Source organism: Cryptomeria japonica, chromosome 5 (genome assembly GCF_030272615.1).
Source record: "Cryptomeria japonica chromosome 5, Sugi_1.0, whole genome shotgun sequence".
Taxonomy (NCBI): Eukaryota; Viridiplantae; Streptophyta; class Pinopsida; order Cupressales; family Cupressaceae; genus Cryptomeria; species Cryptomeria japonica.
In genome coordinates this window covers 716,406,571-716,427,342 of record NC_081409.1, presented here as the reverse complement: position 1 = coordinate 716,427,342, position 20,772 = coordinate 716,406,571, and the positions used below count along the sequence as shown (strand labels likewise).

General features: G+C 35.1%; 1 protein-coding gene across 1 annotated transcript; it reads right to left on the bottom strand.

Moving 5' to 3' along the window:
- Positions 1–10,454: 10,454 nt before the first annotated feature.
- LOC131876119 (disease resistance protein TAO1-like) lies at positions 10,455–19,724 on the bottom strand. Its single transcript, XM_059220907.1, has 4 exons — positions 19,677–19,724; positions 14,774–15,121; positions 13,389–14,672; positions 10,455–10,867 (listed from the first exon to the last, which is right to left on the bottom strand). Exons 1-4 carry the CDS (start codon positions 19,722–19,724, stop codon positions 10,766–10,768), a joined length of 1,782 nt encoding a protein of 593 aa, XP_059076890.1. The 3' UTR covers positions 10,455–10,765.
- Positions 19,725–20,772: the final 1,048 nt, after the last annotated feature.

The window sequence follows — 20,772 nt, the reverse complement described above, 5'->3', positions numbered from 1 at the left end:
TGAGCTACCTTTCCTTGAATCAACATGGTTCTAGCTACTTTGACCACAGTCTGGTTATTCCTCTCTGCTAGGCCATTCTACTATGGAGTCCGGGGGGCAGACAGTTGCCTCTTGATGCCATGTTCTTCACAGTACTTGTTGAATTCACCGGAAGTGAATTCTCCTCCTTGATCAGTTCTTAGGCACTTAATCTTTTTGTCGCTTTCTTTCTCCACTAATGCTCTGAAAGCTTTGAATTTTCCAAAAGCTTCAGACTTATCTTTCAAGAATGTGACCCACATCATTCTTGAGCAATCATCAGTGAGAATCATGAAGTACCTATCACCCTGCACACTTCTAGTTTTCATAGGACCACACGAGTTAGTATGCACAAGATCAAGCAAATTGTCAGTAGTGAAAGGTTTACCTTTAAAAGTCGAGGAAGATATTTTCCCCAATTGACACTCTCTACACAAGGTATTATCCAGTTTTCTTAGCACCGACAACCCTCTAATTGCCTTGATCTTACTAGCCTTCACAATGTTATCAAAGTTTACATGGCAGAGTCTCCTATACCATATCCTGCTATCATCAAATTTGGCCATAAGACATGTACTTATATTTGCATTCAACTGGAATAGGTTACCTTTGGTCTGCATGCCAATGGCCACCAGCTCACCATTCTTTCCTTTGATTCTGCACACTCCATTCTTGAATTCCAAAGTGAGACCACTGTCATTTAGCTGGGCAACACTCAGAAGATTGTGTCTGAGACCATCAACCCAATACACATTGTCAGCACTACTCTTTCCATTTAGAGAGAGGGACCCTCTGCCTTTGACCATGCAAGGTGCATCATTACCAAAGCGAACCACACCACCATCATACTCTTCCAAGGATAGAAACTTGCTCCAGTCACCAGTCATATGGTGAGAACAACCACTATCAATGATCCACTCATTGGAACTATCAAACCAGGAGACAAGAGCTCTCTTGTCTGATGCATCTTCCTTGACAACAACAAACACAATATCTTCATTTTCTTCATCCTCTGATTCCTCATCTGTAACACCTTCATCAACTGCCACAAGACAGTTTCTCCGGTTTCCTCCTTTGAATTTCTTGAACCTTTCCGGTTTGTCCTTGTTATCACCATTAGGATAGTTTATAGCGATATGTCCTATCTGGTTGCAAGAAAAACATTTCAAAGGAAGCTTACCTTTGTATTTAAAGGTTCCTTTAGGAAGTTTCCTGGCAAGAAAAGCTTCAAATTCCATTAGAAATTCCTCATCATCCATTACTCTGCCCTGTCTTGTTCCATCACTGGTGCTTACGTCTTTTCCTTTTCTGGATGGTACAACAGAAGCTTTAAATGTTGATTCAGTCTTTTGAACGCTGCCATCAAAACTATTTAGCTCATAGGTAGTCAGTTTTGCAATGATGGAGTCTAGGGATACCTTAGTCTTATCTATTGATCTCAACTCCTGAATAGATGTAACCCTTATTGCATAGACCGGTAATAAGGATCTCAGAACTTTGCTTACCATAGTGGCATCTTCCATGGTACCACCTGCACTCTTGATATCTCTGACAACAGTTTTGATTCTTATTCCATACTGTTGAATGGTCTCACCTTCAACCATCCGCATGTCTTCAAACTTCCCTCTAAGGCTTTCTTTCTTGGCTCGTTTTACATGCTCATCACTGCCATAGATATTTTCAAGAGCATCCCATACTTCTTTGGGATTTACTTTATCTTGGACATCAATAAACTCAATGTCAGATAAACTACTAATTAGGGCTTCCCTAACTTGCCCATTCTCCTGCATTTCTCTCTTTTGGTCATCGGTAAGAGTACCAGAAGGGGCTACATAAGCATTCTCAACATAGCTCCAGTGTTGAGCACCCATGCTTCTGATGTATATCTTCATTCTGTCTTTCCATATACTGAAATTATCTCTATTGTACTTCGGACCTTCCCTCTTCATCATTTCAATAGGATCTTTTCCTCAAGCGGTTAAGCTTACAACACAGAGGACTTGGAGGTTTTCTCTGATACCAATTGATAACTCAATGATGAACAAATAGTACCAAACTGGTAGTGAGAGGGGGGGGGTGAATCAGTATAGACAAAAACACAACCTAGAACCGGTTTGTCAGCAGACACAGTGTATTGACAGATACCGGTCCTTAAACAGAGGACAACTGGCAAAACTTAGAATGACTGAGACAAGCATATACCGGTTGACACTTATCTTCTCATACAATCTAACATTTCATTTCTATTTCACCCTAATACATGAACAAGTATTCTATCATCAAAGATGTACATATTACTGCTAGATCAACATGAATCACCACTTAACAGAAAATAATCAAAGCATCACATGAAGATGACATCACACATGACACCCATATTTTTCATGTGGAAACCCAATTGGGAAAAACCATGGTGGGGATGAATACCCACAAGCTTTTTGAACTCTTTAGAAGTCCGCTCTGTTAGGAACCGATCCGGTTAGGGATCACCCAGTTAAGGGATGGCTACAATACCCGGTTAAGGGTTAAACCCTATTAAAGGCTACCTTTTTAGAGGATTTCAAGAACTTGATAGCTAAAGGATTTCAACAACTCAAAAGCTTCAAGTTACCCTGTTAAAGGATTTACAACAAGCCGGTTAAGGCTACCCTATTAAGGGATTTCACAACTGTTGAAGTGGTTAGAGATCAACAGGTATGAAAATGACCTGATAATAGCACTCAATGCCAATGCAGATCCGCTTAAGCTCCTCCTCACCTTCTGCACTTACACTCTGCAGGTATCACTTCTCTCCTCTGGTATGGCAAGAATCACGTATCACTTCTCTTTGATACACACACACAACTTTTTCCAACAACCTTAGAAAGAAACATAACATCAACCTTATAGGAGAATAGATAGGTCCGTAGCATAAACCCTAAACCCTAAACCTGTTAGGTTAAGGAATTCAAATGGTTCAATCCTAACTATTGAGCATACTGCATTAGATGCAACAGTCTTGATCCAATCTCAAGAGATTCTCCATCGTTCATTTTCCACCAATTTCTTGGCGGCTGATAACCCATCACGCGTTATCACCATTTACAACCTTTGCACATTCCCGAGGTAGATAGGAACAATCTCCTTCATGCAAGATCCTTCACGCGCACAAGGCTTATGTGGCAACATCATCTATTCTTCATTACCATGCTAACTCATCACACAAAGTCACCAGTTGAGCCACACAGGCTTGAAGCACTTCAACCAGAAACCCTAAAGTTGAGACCACCAACTGGTAGTCATACACCACTTCCGTGTGTTGGTTCCCATAACCATATGCCAGTTCATCTTAAACAAACACACTGCTTCACTTTGGCACAAATGTCGGTTCTCAGTGTTATACCGGTTCTCACATATGCCGGTTCTCACCTCTTCAGCATATTGACATCAATGACAACATACAATGTCATTATATCCTCATACCGGTTCTTATACCAGTTCACATAATGCCAACAGGTGTAGGAGCACTGTTACTTGTACTTGGTTGTTTTGCAACAAGTTCCCAAAAGGTTACACCTGATTCATCTCCTACTCGCTTGTTGCTAGTTTCCTAAGGGTTCTTAGAGGTTTCATCAACTCTAACATTGATACTTTCAACAATTCTCTAAGTCCTATTGTTAAAACACTTGAGAGATTTGCTCTTGGTGGAATACCCTAGGAATATTCCCTCATCACATTTTGCATCAAACTTGCTCTGGTATTCACTTCTCTTGATATAACACTTGCTACCAAACACTCTAAAGTAGCTTACTACTAGAGTCTTACCGGTCCAATACTCATAAGGATTTTTATCCTTACCTTTGTTGATGAGTACCTGGTTCATAGTGTAGACTATAGTGCTCACCGCTTCTCTCCAAAAAGTGTGAGGAACCTTCCCTTGAATCAACATTGTTCTGGCTACTTCAACTATAGTCTGGTTGTTCCTTTTTACTAGGCCATTCTGCTGTGGAGTCCGGTGAGGAACCTTCCCTTGAATCAACATCATTCTGGCTACTTCAACTATAGTCCGGTTGTTCCTTTCTACTAGGCCATTCTTCTGTGGAGTCTGGGGGGCAGACAATTGCCTCTTGATGTCATTCTCTTCATAGTACTTATTGAATTCACCAGAAGTGAACTCACCTCCTTGGTCGGTTCTAAGGCATTTAATACTCTTACCACTTTCCTTTTCAACTAGTGCTCTAAAAGATTTAAACTTTCCAAAAGCTTCAGACTTGTCTTTCAAGAATGTGATCCACATCATTCTAGAGCAATCATCAATAAGAATCATAAAGTACTTATCTCCCTAAACACTCCTAGTTTTCATAGGACAACACAAATCAGTGTGCACAAGATCAAGTAGTAAATTATCTGTTGTGAAAGATTTACCTTTGAAGGTTGAGGAATACATTTTCGCCAGTTGACATTATCTGCACAAAGAATTCTCTAGTTCATTCAGCACAGGCAATCCTCTAACTTCCTTGATCTTACTGGCCTTCACAATATTATCAAAATTTACATGGCAGAGTCTCCTATGCCATATCCAACTGTCATCAAACTTAGCCATTAGACAATGACTGATATTTGTATTTAACTGAATAAGTTACCTCTAGTCTGCATACTGGTGGCCATTAGTTCACCACTCTTTCCTTTTATTTTGCACACTCCATCTTTGAATTCTAGAGTGAGTCCTCTATCATTCAATTGGGCAACACTCAAAAGGTTATGCCTGAGACCTTCTACCCAATACACATTATTAGCACTGCTTTTTCCATTTAGGGAGATGGAGCCTTTGTCTCTTACCATACATGGTGCATCATTACCAAATCCGACTACACCTCCATCATACTCTTCTAGAGACAGAAACTTCCTCCGGTCACCAGTCATGTGGTGAGAACATCCACTATCAATAATCCACTCATTAGAATTATCAAAGCGGGAGACAAGAGCCTTCTTGTCTAACACATCTTCCTTAATGGCTACAAACACTATGTCTTCTCTTTCTTCATCTTCTGATTCATCATCTGTGACACCTTCATCGACTGCAACAAGACAGTTTCTCCTATTTCCTCCTTTGAACTTTTTGCAATTCTCTAGTTTGTCCTTATTATCATTGTTGGGACAGTTGACAGCAATGTGTCCTATCCTATTGCAAGAAAAACATTTCAAAGGGAGCTTACCTCTGTATTTTCCAGTTCCCTGAGGAAGTCTCTTGGAAAGAAGAGCTTCAAACTCCATCAAGATCTCCTCATCATCCATATCCCTGGTTTGTCTAGGTTCACTGCTGGTACCAACTTCTTTTCCCTTTCTAGATAGTGGAGCAGATGCTCTAAAGGCTGATTCAGTCTTCTGAACACTGTCATCATAAGTATTTAGCTCATATGCGGTCAACTTAGCAATGATGGAGTCTAGAGATACGTTTTTCTTATCAATAGATCTCAACTTCTGAATAGAGGCAACCCTTATTGCATAGACTAGTAACAAGGATCCCAAAACCTTGCTAACAATGGTGGGATCATCTATTGTGCCTCCTACACTCTTGATGTCTCCAACAACAGTTTTAATTCTTATCCCATATTGTTGAATGGTCTCTCCTTCAACCATCCGCATGTCTTCAAATTTTCCCCTAAGGCTCTCTTCCTTAGCTTGCTTCACATGCTCATCACCACCATAGATAGTCCCCAGAGTATCCCATACATCTTTGGGATTGTCTTTGCCTTGAACATCTATAAACTCAATATCAGATAGACTGTTGATAAGAGCTTCCATGACTTGCCCATTCTCTTGAATTTCTCTTCTTTGATCATCGGTGAGAGTATTTGTAGGGACAACATAAGTATTCTCAACATAGTTCCAGTGTTGAGCACCCATGCTTTTAATGTAGATCTTTATTTTGTCTTTCCATATCTTAAAGTTATCTCTGTTGAACTTAGGAACTTTCCTCTTCATCATTAGAATAGGATCTTTTCGTCAAGCGATTAAGCTTATAGCACCGAGGACATGGAGGACGCTCCGATACCAATTGATGAATGATGAACAGTAAATACCCAACAGGTACTGAGGGGGGGGGGTGAATCAATACAGACAAAAATTTCTCTAACAACTTAAACTGCAAAGACTGCACTAACTTGTAAACAGCATCACCAACCTAAACGAAGATAATATTGGTAAAACATAGTGTGACTATGAAAGTTATAAACTGGTAACACCTAGATCTTCTCAAAACCTAATATCTCATCTCAACTTTCCCCACATGCTTAAGAAAGTAATACATCAGAGATATAATGACCATTGGATCAGATTGCATTACCGCTTAATAGAAAACACTAAAACATCACATGAAAAAGCATCACACATAACACACTGATTTTTCATGTGGAAACCCAATTAGTAAAAACCACGGTGGGGATGAATACCCACAAGTTGTTTTTGAACTCTTCTGAAGTTCGCTCTATTAGGAGCCTAGTCTGGTTAAAGACTTTACAATAGGTTCTTCTAGGAACTGATCGTGCTAGGGATCACTCGGTTAAGGGATGGCTAAATACTTGGTTAGAGGTTAAAACCCTGTTAAAGGTTACCTTGTAAGAGGATTTGAAGAACTTAATGATTTTGAGTCACCCTGTTAAAGGATTTACAAAAACCCTGTTAAAGCTACCCAGTAAAGGGATTTTCCATATGCTGAAATGGTTAGAAGTCAACAAGTAATACATTGATCTGATAATAGCACTTAATGCCAAGGCAGATCCGCTTCAGCTCCTTTACATCTACAATCACACTCTACAAATCTCTACTTACTTCTCTGGTTCGGAAAGAATCTCCTCACATACATTCATTTGCCAACAAATTCAAATAGAAAACATCATCGACCTTATAGACAATAATTAGGTCAGTGGCCAAAACCTAAAACCCTAAGCATCTAGGTTAACAATACAGTCGGTCTAATACTGGCCATTTAAACACATTACATAGGGTAAAACAATCTTGAACAAATCTCAAGATGTTCTCCATCGTCCGTTCTTCACCGCTTCTGGAAGCTGATAACTCATCACACGCTCTCCATCGTTTACTAAGATTTTGCACATTCCCAAGGTAGATAGAATCAATCTTCTCATGCAAGATCCTCAAGGAAATCCTTCACGTGCATAAGGCTGATGTGGCAATGCGATTTGATCTTCATTTCAATGCTAACTCATCACAGGATGTCGTCAGTCGAATCACACAGACTTGGAATACATCAACCGGAAACCCTGAAGCTGAGACTACCAACCGATAGTCATATCAAATGAAACCCTGATACAAAGTTTGCATATATCAGTTCACACTCCAATATACCGGTTCACTTTTTGCATATACCGGTTCACACCATTATACTAGTTCACTTGCCAGTTTGCTTACTTCAATATACCAGTTCACACTTCAGCATATTGACATCAATGACAACATACATTACCATCATGTCATCAAACTCTACACATATGCCAACATTCATATCCGTGTTCCCCTTGTGGATTCACATCCCTCTTTTGAATGTAAAGTTTCTTCCAATTGAAAATCATCGTAGTGACTTGCTTTCTCTCTCCTAGGTGGGGAGTCACTAGGGTTTAATTTTCCACTTTAAAATACCTACTGATTACGAGCTTGAAATGCTAAAGGGACTACAAAAGTTGAGGCAAAAGAAGAAATATATGAAGTAGTACACTGAAGAATTCTACAAAGTGATCATTAGGGTTGGATATAGTGAAGCAATTAAAGAAAAGATTGTGTGGTACATCAATGGACTAAGAACAAACATTCTTAAAGAATTGAGTTTGGTAATGATAACCATAGTCGAGGAGGCATTCCAATTTTCACTGAAGGTGTAGGAGAAATTGAACAAGAAGTTTTAGTAGAGGTAAAGGTCTAAAAGAGGAAGCTTTTAGAGAGGCAAAATATAGTCTAGATAAGGGTAATCTTATGTCAAAAAGAAAATAAAAAAAGATAAGCCCTACCATTGTGAACAGAAAGAAAATAATCAATATCCCAAAGGGAGAGATGATAGAAACTCCTACTACAATGATAGAGTGGGCAATAATTCCTTCTGCAATGATGAAGACAAGAGAGATGGGAGTAGATCTGAATGAAGGCCATTTAGAGGAAAATGTTTCAAGTGTGGAGGTGAAGGGCACAAAGTATTTGAGTACCATTAAGGAAGTACTGGCAAGAGAACTGAGAATAATGGAAGAGTAGTGTATCTAGAAGAAGAACCTATTGGATCACACATATATTATAACAAAAAATTAAGGATATTTTATAGAGATTGTTAGTTTTAGGATCATGAAAGGAATATATTATGATGGAATTATTTTGGAAATGTATGAGCAAGGAACTAGAGAGCCCATTGAACTAATAGTCACACCAAATAATTAAGGCCTTGCATATGTTAGAAGTGAATAAAATATAAATGGTGTTGCAAACGAAATAATATAAATAAGTCATTTCAATCAATGAAAAATCTTCAATATTCTTATTGCAATAGGAGAATACATAAAAAGGAAATGTGTTGGGATCTCCATCTTTGTAGTATTTTTAGATTGAGGAATCATTCTAAAAAACTATGTTGGAATAGGGAGTAGAATAGAAAATCTACGAAAGTTTGTTTACAAATTATAAGTTTAGATGAAATTGTGTTTCTAATTGCCAAAACATTATATATACATTCAAAAGGTATTACAAGCCCGAATGTTTACATGCCAAATAGAATAGTAGTTAAGAAAGGTTTAAATATTTGAGTTGGATACGTCTTTGCTGCTTATTATGATTGAAAGATGGTAATAAGTGGAATTATATGACTAGGTGTAGAAATGTTCATATTGTTACAAAATATAAGGAAAATCGAGTTCCAAATGTTCAAATTTTATAACTTCAATGTCATCTTGTGAGTCCATCTACATTAAGGTGGGGCATGTTGATAAGTGATTCAGGCATATGTTTTCATGCAACTTATAATTGACCAAGGTTTCCTAAGTTCACATGAATTATATTTTTAGATGCATTCATGTTAGATTTTTAAGATATAAACTCATCATGCATGTTCAATACATGAAAGGAAAATAAACAAATTTATTATTATTTAGTTTATGATTATTTTTCTTGTTATTTTAAACAATCTATAATGAAGACCTCTATGTTGAGGCACCATCAATATGTAAATATTTTATAGGTTGAATAGAAAAATATAGTTGAAATAATTTTATATGTGTTTTCCTCTATCTCCATAGTGTTTCTATGCTTGCATAGACCTACTTTATGCAATTCTTGCAAATATTGATTCAACCATTTCTCCTTATATAAAGAATAAGGCTTTTACATCTGTCTACCTATTCTCAAAGTTATGAAAATTATTCTCTACTTGTATCAAAACATTATATATTATTTGGTCAATAGGCCTAGGCAAATTATTTTGTACTAAATCTCATACATGTTTTTGTTTTTGGTTTTTCTATGCTACAACATAGGGGAAAGGACCTAGTAGTTGTGCACCCTAACTTTGTGCTTCTCAAAATCCTACTTGGAAATTTCAAATCACTTCAATTTTTTTACAGCAGCTTACTTAGCAAGTCCTCTGCTTATAACTAAGGTTTGAGGGCCACATCATCAAATATGATGCCACATTAGCATGCTTTTTGCCAAGGTGTCCAAAATAGCTGCAAAAAATTGTGAGACCAATAGGCGTGCAAAAGAGACCCCAATAGTTGTGCAGCTGACATGGCATCACCTGATTGGTTACTTTTTATAGTATTAGTACATTTCTTAACAACTATTGGTACATTTCCTAACAACTGTTGGTACATTTCCTAACAAAAATTGATATTTTTTGTTTCAAACAATAGGTTTTATTTGTTCAATTTTTGGAACAAAAGGTATCAACCACCCTCACAACAATTGGTACATGCTCAACTACTGGGTCCTTTCCCCTACATTCTCTTTTTATTTGTTTTTATTGTTGTACACTTCTACATGCTAACAAAATACCTACATAACTTTTAAGAATTTTGAAAACTTCATTTTCTAAACTATTCTATAACTAATTTGATATTTTTTATTATATAAAATGTATATAGTATTTAAAAATGCAAAGAGAAATGATCTTATATCTCACATCATTGCTTGTGTACAATTTTTTTTAAATTTAAGTGGCTAGAGTGTTCTTATGTAAATTATTAATTAGGAGAAAAAGATAAACAAGAATCTTTCTCTATTTCAATGAAGCAACAATCTTTTGTTGGGAAATGATACACAACTTCACAAAATAAATTTCTTCTTTTAATTTATCTCCAACTTTTTTTCAAAATTTTATATGCAAAAAATATTATTAAGAATTTATTGAAGAATATCATCTAAGACAGTACTTACAAATGAGCAACAAAATTTAATATTCATGAAATCACCAACTCTACAAATTACTACTCCAAAATTCTATAAAAAAAATGATAATGCAAATAAATTAAACAAATTCTTAGAAACCTGCCCATTTATGGCTTCTACCATCCATCCCCTTTGGAGTCGTGGCTTATCAAATGAAACCCGTCGTTCTGATTTGCGTACGTTGATGTTGAAATGTATTGCGTCATCGTTGGAGAATTTAAAGTCATTAAACACTTCTGAATCTTTTCTCCACATCAGCATATGTAATGTATCGTCCGAACCAGAAGAGTGGTTGGTGTAAGTATGACCAAGGAATGATACTTCAATCTCACAATTCACCGCTCGGCTTGACATCCTCTATTAAAACTGAAGCCTCGCACGCCTCCGTGCGACCCTCTATCTCCTTCAAAACTCCTCCAGCTCTTTCGAACTGCGCACAATTTAAAATATGAATCAATCAAAAATCAAATGTCGTTCAGTAAAAATTCAAAAGCAGAGCAATGAATGCAATAATTAGTATTGTATTCATCCATGAAACAATATCATTATCACCATATCATTATCACTTTCCCTATACAAGCAGAGTAATGAATGCAAGAACCAACTATAAATAGAGCATTCTAGTCCCAGTGACTCATATTTGCAACTGGTTCTCATCATTCCTAATGATAAATGAAGCTATAACTGGAATCATATATTTTATTTTACATTACTTTATTCTTAAATAGCTTATACATTACTTTATTCTTAAATAGCTTATACATTACTTTATTCTTTCAAAATTTTATATTCTACTCATAACTAATTTTCTAGTAATTCCTCTATATAAATTAATTTTCCTTCTTATATATTCTTTTTGATTTACTAATACTACTGTGTTATAACTTTTATATTTTCAAATACTTTTGTGTTAAAGGTTTTTTGTTTTGACATGATTTTTTCGAAATCATAACATATGACCATGGATTCCTCTCTTGAATAGCATTGTGTATGTCTTAAATGTTATTTATTTCACATTTTCATTTATGTGTTTTAGACATTTTTGTCACATGGTGGCACAACTATACTTATATGGGGGTAAAAACTATGGAAAAAAATTTCATACATTAGAATTTTGTCCTTATAAAGTTTCCATGCATTCTTTTTCATTTTCATAATAAGTTGTTGGATGTTCTATCCCTCTTTCCTAATAAAAAAGGAGCATAATAGAAAGGTATGTTTTCTAATTCTATGCACTTATGTTTTTGTGGTGTAATATCTAATATGTCTATTTCATAATTTTCACATTCATTTAGTTTTAGGCATTAGTATGAGTGTACAATTTTTTGTTCAAGATTCTATGACTATATAAGGTTTTCTTCTTAAAAAAATATTAGCTTGACTTTCATTAATATTTAACTATCATTTGCCCAACCTGCTAAGTTTTCAATAGTTCTTTCTTAACTTCTTTTAAAAAATAGTCTCCTAGTTGATTTAAGTTTTAATTAGTGATTTTTCTTTCCTCCCTATGTTTTAAATTGGTTTTTAGATTCTAAATCTCATCCTATTTCATCTTTCATAGCACTCAATCAATATTTTACAACAATATTTAGCATCCTCCATTTTCATTATAATTATCTTTCCAACTTCAAGGGATGATTTTTTATTCTTTCTTCATCATGTTTCTTTTATTATCTTGTTATTCATTTTTCTCTTTGACATCTCTAACTTATCACATCTCCCCCCAAAAAAATCTATGCACACTAGGACAATAATTTTGTTTGATGCCCTCACAACGTTGAATGCAAGAGTTTGGTGTGACTTTTCATTTATATTTTTGAAATTTTATAGTCCTTAATTTTTTAGCTTATAAGAAAGGCAACACAATGCAATGATCTCATTGTTTTTTGGTGGGGACTTCATTTTCCAAGCATTCATGCTCGTAGGCCCGAGGAATATATTTATTCCAGCTATGGATTCATTTGAAAGCTCCAACATTAAATTTAGCACAAAATTATATGGTTTCAATTAAATTAATTTAAAAATTTGAAGGTTTCTAAAAATAGATGTAAAAGAGAAACCTAGAGACATGAGTAATCATGAAAAATAGGGCAAGGTGAATATGAATGTACTTTCAGCTATTATATGGCATGAAGGAAGAAAATAATATGAATTATTGTAAAGTCAGAAAATGAAATAAATCAAGTTACAATGTTGAAGTTAAAATGTGTAGAGACAATTTTTGTAGATTATATATTAGAAAGTATTTCAAATGAGCATCATAATTGAAGCTAACTAGAAATTTGACAATATAATTCAATTAGAAAAAGTATATAAGATTTTCTTTGATTTAGATAACAGTATTTATAATTTTGTAGACAATTTCAGAAAGAATTCATAAGATTTTATGACTATAGACAAATATAAGAATTAGAGTCAAGGTAAACCATACAACAATTAAAGATCATAAATTAATGAAAATTAATCAGAAAATAATTTTAAAAAATAAAATCAATAAACAAATAATATTTTTTAAATTATAAAAAGAATGCAAGACTCCTAGAGACAATTTTACAAGAGAAAACAAGATCACATGATACAAACTATGGAGAAAAGGGGCATAAAAGTTATTAATAGCCTAAGATTCATGTCATGGAAGACATATGAAGTTCAATATATATAGATAAGTTTTCATTCTTTATAGAAATTTTATCAGTTATTTATATATATATAGATCTCTGGTAGAAATTTTATAGTTGTGTGCAAAAACGCAAATTATCAACAAATTTATCAAACGCAAATTTTATAGTTGTGTGCAAAAACACAAATTATCAACAAATTTATCAAACACAGAATAAATAAAGGGAAAAAAATGTTCCAGAATTCTTTCAGGGAAAAAAATGTTTTGGACTTTTTTCAGGTAAAATAAATGTTCTAGAATTCTTTTATAGGGAAAAAAGGGTTCGACTCACCAGAAATCTGGGAATTGACGACGGCATCCACCATGCTCCAACGGAGATTTGAAAACAGGATAACTGTTCCAATAGATCCAGACACTCAAAGTTTCGCAGTTTCCAACACTCATTGGCTTTAATAACTAGTATTGATTTCAGACCTTCCACATTAAGTGTCTCTAGTTCACCACATCCGCTTATGTCAAGAACTTTGAGTCTTGCCAGGTTAGAGAGGCATGCCAGTCTTGTCAGCATTGAACAGTTCGTCAGTTTCAGACTTATCAGATTGTCTGGTAACCTTCCAATCTCTGTCAAAAGACGATTGTCGGACAGATCAAGAATTTCAAGTTTTGGAAAAAGACTTTCGGCCTGAAGAATGTCTATCTCTAGAATGCGGCTGTGTCTTATGATTAAATCTGTTAAACAACCTGGGCGATTTGGATGAGTACTCTGACCAATACTTCCCTCCACCTCAGAACTATCCAGAGACATATTTCCTGGATCCACTCCTGTCAGCAACTGCTCCATATCAAGTGGACAATCTTGAACATCCAAAATTTTCATATTCACCCATGCAACAGGTAACGTTCTCATTCCACATTTATATATTCTGAAACTTTCCAAATGTACTAACTTTTCAATAGAGTTGCCAATAAGAAGTAGATTAGTGCACCCTATCAGAGTTAAATCTGTTAACCTGCTCAAATTATATAGAGAAGATGGCATCTCTCTCAATCCTGAGCTCCCTATATGTAGTTCTTCCAGATCTTTCAGCTGTTCAAGATTGTCAGGCAATTTCCTCAGCTCAGTATGGACCACATTTAAATGCTTTAAAGACTTCTGAACCTCAGTTCCTTTGGGCATTTCCTTTAGCATGGAGCAACCCTGAAAGTCGAGGTACTCAAGCGTGGAGATTTTTCCCAAATCTTGGAGAACAAGATTCCTGCAATCTCGCAATGCTAAATATTGGAGTTGCAATAATTCTTCCGTAAAAGAATTTGGCAAAACCTCCAAATCGCTGCAGCCAGATAGATCTACATGTGTCAGATTTGTTACTTCCTCAAATTTTATTGGGAGTGTCTTCAGGCCTCGAATATTTTGTAAAACTATCTTACCCAAATTCCTCAAATTCAGCTTTCCTAACCACGCCTCAAATTTCCGAATAGCTATTGGAGGCTGCAATGACTCTGAAGTTGAACCATGTTTTTTGACCACGGCTGTGGATGGTCCAGCTGTGCTCGTGCTTGCGCTTCCAAAATCTCCATTCAATGCGACTTCCAATGCACGCAGTTCGGAAGGAGGCTGCGATACGAACACTGATTTAATTGCTATTAATATTTAATATTACAAAATGGAAAAGCTCTGCTCTAATTAAAACGCTGGCTGAGGAAAGATGCACATACCTCACGATCATCAAACAAGTTGCAGAAATCTTGAGGGCTGACGCCATGAAGTTCCAACACTCTTAAACTTCTCAGTAAAAGAGTAGAAGGAATATTCCATAAACAACTCAAGCGAAGCCATATCAAGTCTCCCGACACACTATTAAATTGCTGCAGGATACTGGAATTTTGAACCGCTAGAATCTTTAACCCGTTTATATCTTGATTTTGCAAAAGTACGGGCAACTCATGGGATTCATCTCTACGAATTCCTCGTACATCGTACTTTGACGTGGAGACCTTTCCAAAAAACTTAATGATGGGATCTTTCCATCCATCAAGCCAGCCATAATGATGGGAAGAACGTGGCTGATCAATCAGAGGAGATAGAATATGTTAAATACAGATTATTCTACGTAGTTTTTTTTAATACAGATTATTCTACGTAGTTTTTTTTAATGACTATATAAAATAAATTCAAACTAACATAAATAATTATTTGTCTGTCTGTATAGAGACTGTAAAACTAGTAGTTATACATGAGCAAAATAAATATGTTATAATGTAAATAAAATAATTAAATAAATAATATGTACACAATCTAAATAATATACATTAATTTTATTTTATTTTTTTAAATTATATAATGGTAAGTCATGAATAAAATATAAAATATAATATTTTATTATTAATAATGATTCATTTCATTTATATTTTATGATGAGATAAACTGGTTGCTATTTGGTGACTGATGGAAGAAGGGAAAATGGATGAAGATCACAGTAAGGATCTATAGTAGCATTTAAGAAAATGAAATTATTGAAAAGAGAAATAATATAGATTAATTAGAACCTTCATTATTATTATAGAACAAAAACAAGGGATTACCCATAATTTGGGCAAATTCATACAAAAAATAATAAGCTTTCTTCACTCTAATTTTAGAAAATTACATTGATCTTTATCATAAAGGAACAAATGTTGTGTTTTATTAAATTTTTAATTGATTGTCTAGATAATTTTAATTATAATTAAAGTTATTGTATCTTTTGGTAAAATAATGATCAAGTCTTGTTTAGTGCAAAGGCTTGAAACTATTGAATTTTTGTAGAATGATAAAATTTTGTACTCACAAAAAGTAAATATCTTGATTTTTTAGAAATTTTGACAACGAATGATCTTGATCTCTACAAATTCCTCATACTATTGGACAGAGCCATGGGAACTAGAGACCTTAGATATGCAAAAATAGAATTTATTATTTTATGTAAAATATATTTTGAAAATAATTATTATTAAATTAATGTATAGATAAATTTAGCAAGCATGTATATTATCTAAAAAAAAGGTGTTGTGGTTATTTGAAAACGCTACAAATGTATTGGAACCTTCAGTACGAATGTAGAACAAAAATAGGGGATTTCACAAAATAAACTTTGTTATACCTTGATCAAAATTACATTGATATAAATTAGAGATGTGCATTACACTAAAAAATTGGACAACTATTGTATTATTTTTCTTGAGCATATATATATATATATAGACACACACACACACACACACACACACACACACATATATATATATAAAATTTATATTAAAAGTTGATAACTATATGTTATCGAGTTAACAATGAATAATATCCGATTGCGTTTTTGTTTTGATTGGTGACTTGCTTAACATTAGTTAAGCGCCGATCATATGCTATCGGGTTACTAGACCCGATAGCATATTGGTGTCGATTCATCGGACTATTAACCCGATAACATACATTACAGATTCACATTGTTATCGGTTGACAATACCTATCGTTTGGCATAAACAAAACATTGATCATTGTGTTAAACCCAATAAGCATACACCGATTCATATCGATTTATTTGTAGAGGCACAATTAAGAGATGCCATGGATAGGCATGTCTCCATGTTGTGGAGACATGTCTACCCATGACATCTCTCTTGTAAGATATATATGTGCTTGTTATTGTTATCCAAAGAACATCAAAATTATTAATGTTCTTTCTCCACCATCTGCAATACATAGAAGATAATTAGAAAATAGAATTGATATATATTGTAAGTAATATTTGCGTTGCAATACAACATCATTATACATGTTGCAATACAACATCATTATACATACCTTGATTTTGAATTGAAATTTGAATAACTTTTACATGGTATCAGAGCCTCGGTATATCGAACCTGAGGCATTCAAATTTGTGAAAAAATTCAAAGTCAAGAAGATATCTAACATCACATTTCTTCAAATGGCCAGCACTATCAGATTTGAAGATAGACTCAAAGGAGGCAACAATTTCTCAGCATGGAAATTTAGAATTAAGATGATCCTAAAGGAGAATAAAGTTGAATCATTTGTAAGAGTCGAATCTAAAGAACTTGAGAATGAACCTGACAAAACAACATGGATCGAGGGTAATGAAAAGTCCATCAAGATCATAATTGATGGAGTGAGAAACAATATTATGACAATCATAAAGAAACATGAGACTGCCTATCATATGTTCAAGGCACTCGAAAATGCATTTGAGATTTCCAATGCAAGCAAAACCTTGGCTCTAAAAAGAGATAAATCATATAAGTATGATAAATGGGTAGTCAATCAATGCCTACTTCATGCGGATATCTACCCTAAGGGATGAACTAGCAACACTTGGATACGAAATCCAAAGCAAAGAGTTAACACTCATTGCTCTCGATGGGTTACCTAGTGTCTACGTTCATTCAAGACATCAGTGCAAGGGCTAAATATCCAAATTTTGAGAGGCTAAGAGCAGATTGTCTTCAAGAAGAATCAAGGTTGAATAAGAAAGGGATCAAACATAAGAATATAGATGAATATCTTCAAGTTATAAACACCAACTCCAATAAGAAAAGAAAGAAGAAACAATTCAAGAAGAGGAAAGGACATCAAGGCAAGAATACCTCCAAGAAGGATCTCTCTAATAATCAATGCTTCAAGTGTGACAAGTTCGGGCACTATGTTGCTAAATGTCTTGAAAGATGTAAACAAGCTACACTTGTCAAAGTTGGAAAGTCAAAGGACAAAGATGATTCTGAGAAATATGTGTTCTACTCAGCACTTTTAAACCAAGTATCAAACAAGGCTAACTCATGGGTGATTGACACTGGCTCATCTAGACATATTACAGGGTTCAAAGAAGTGTTAGACTCCATGATAGAGGAGACAAATGAGGAAGTAACAATCAGAGATGACTACATATCAAGTCAAAGGAATTCGAACCTGCACCATCAGACTGAAGTTAGGCTTATCATTACAACTTATAGTTGTACTATATGTCCCAGGCATCAAGAGGAACCTAGTCTCCATCTCAACACTAGAGGATAATGGGTATACGGTGACCTTCATGAACAACAAAGTGTTGGCTTGGCCAAAGAATTTGTCCATCAAGAAAGCCAAAACCATTAGTCAAAGACAAGGTTACTTATATAAGCTATGGACAAAGCCCAACCTGGCCCTAATCCATGAAGTTGCAGATACAAATGAAGTTTGGCATAGAAGACTAGGTCACTAGAATTTCAGAGCTTTATCATTTATGGAAAACCTTGTCACAGGTTTACCCAAGTTAAAACAATATCATTTAGGGGCATGCAAGGGATGTGTCGTAGGTAAAAATAGTAAGGGCTCTTTTCAAAATAGTACTACGTAAACAAGTAATGTTTTAGAATTAGTCCACTCTGATGTATGTGAACCTATGTCAGTACCCTCTTTAGGGGGATTTTTGTATTATATAATATATGTGGATGACTACTCTAGAAAAATTTGGATCTACTTTCTGAAATGTAAAGAATCAGAAAAGATCCTTAATAAGTTTAAAGAATTTAAAACCCTAACAGAAAACTTCTCAGGTAATAAAGTTAAAACCCTAAGAACTGACAATGGGGGGGAATACACCTCAGATCTATTTAAAGAATTTTGTAAAAATGTTGGGATTAAGAGGGAGTTTACTGTACCTTATAATCCTCAACAAAATGGGGTAGCTGAGAGGAAAAATAGGACAATTGTAGAAGCTGCCAAATCTATGCTTCTTGATCAGAACCTAGATACCCATCTTTGGGCAGAAGCTTCATGCATTGTCATGTATATCCAAAATAGATGTCCTCACTCCCATATTGAAGATAAAACCCCTGAGGAATTTTTTACTAAAACAAAGCCAAATATTAGCCATCTTAGAATATTTGGATGCCTTGTTTATATCCATCTACCTAAAGAGAAAAGGTTAAAATAAGAGCCTTTAGGAAAAAGGGGAATATTTGTTGGGTATAGTGAAACCTCCAAGGCCTACAAAATCTACATACCTGGTCAAAGGCATATTGGACTTAGTAGGGATGTAATTTTTAAAGAAGGCTTAGCCTTAATAAAAGCCCAAAGTTCTATAGAACCTGAAGTCCATGTTCCTGCTCCTAGCATAGATGAAGATCCCGCTCCTGAGTTTCAGAGGGAGAATCTTGAGGAAAATGAAGGTGAAATTCAAAACCCACCTAGAGAAAATCTCAAGAAAAGATCACTATGGGCCACCAAAACTATAGAAGAAGCTCATCAGTATGTTGCCCCTTCAGGAACCTTCAAATAAAGAAAAAGGCCTAACAGATTCACCAGCTATGTTGCCCTCATGGATGACCTTTCAAAAGCTGAACCTACCAATGTATAAGATGCACTTAAACATCAAGTATGGAAGGATGCCATGTTTGATGAATACCAGTCCATTGTTAAAAATGATGTTTGGGAGATTATTCCCAGGCCAGCTGGAAAATCTGTTGTATCTTCCAAATGGCTCTACAAGATCAAACATGTTGTAGATGGCAGCATTGAGAAACACAAGGCCAAATTTGAAGCCAGAGGGTTCTCACAAAAGGAATTAATTGATTACAAAGAAACCTTTGCACTTGTGGCCAGATACACCTCAGTAAAAGCAGTCTTAGCCATTGTCGTAGCAAATGGATGGAAAGTACATCAGATGGATGTAAAGACAACATTTCTTAATGGAAAGATTGCAAAAGAAGTATATCTAGAGAAAACTGAAGGATTTGAGATTCATAATGCAGAGTCTCATGTGTGTAGACTCAAGAAATCTCTTTATGGGCTTAAACAGGCTCCCAAGACCTGGTATGAAAGAATTGATACTTATCTCATTGGGCTAGGTTTCTCAAAGAATGATGCAGATCCAAATCTTTACTATAAACAAAACAAAGGTGATATGTTGATATTGATTCTATATGTTGATTATTTGTTAATCACAAGTGGAGATCACCTCATATAGATCAGTGCAAGAAAGACCTTGCTAAATAATTTGACATGAAGGACTTGGGACTCCTTCATTACTTCCTAGGATTAGAAGTATGGTGAAATTCGGATGGCATCATACTAAACCAGGGTAAGTATACCTTGGACATTTTGAAGAGATTTGGAATGTTAAACTGCAGACCTATGACTTCTCCAATGGAAACAAACCTTCATAGACTTAAGGAAGCAGCAACAGAATCACAACCCATAGATCCTACTCTATACAGGCAAATGATTGGGTCCCTGATGTATCTAGTAAATACAAGACTAGATATATATTACGTAGTTAATGCTTTGAGTCAGTTTATGTGTGAGTATCTGGTAAATACAAGACTAGATATCTATTACACAGTTAATGCTTTGAGTCGGTTTATGTGTGAACCAAAGGAGATACACCTGGTAGCAGTAAAACACATCATGAGATATCTACAAGGTACTTTAAATCTTGGTCTCCTGTATAAGAGAGTTGATTTGGATTTACATGGATTCACATATTCAAATTGGGCTAGAAATGTAATTGACAAGAAAAGCACCTCAGGATGTTGCTTCAGTTTAGGTTCAGCCATGATATCCTGGATCAGCTGGAAAGCAATCATCAGTAGCACAGACTTCCACTGAGGCCGAGTATATTGCACTTTTCATGGCTACTCAAGAGGCAATATGGCTTAGGAAGTTGCTTGTACGGTTATTT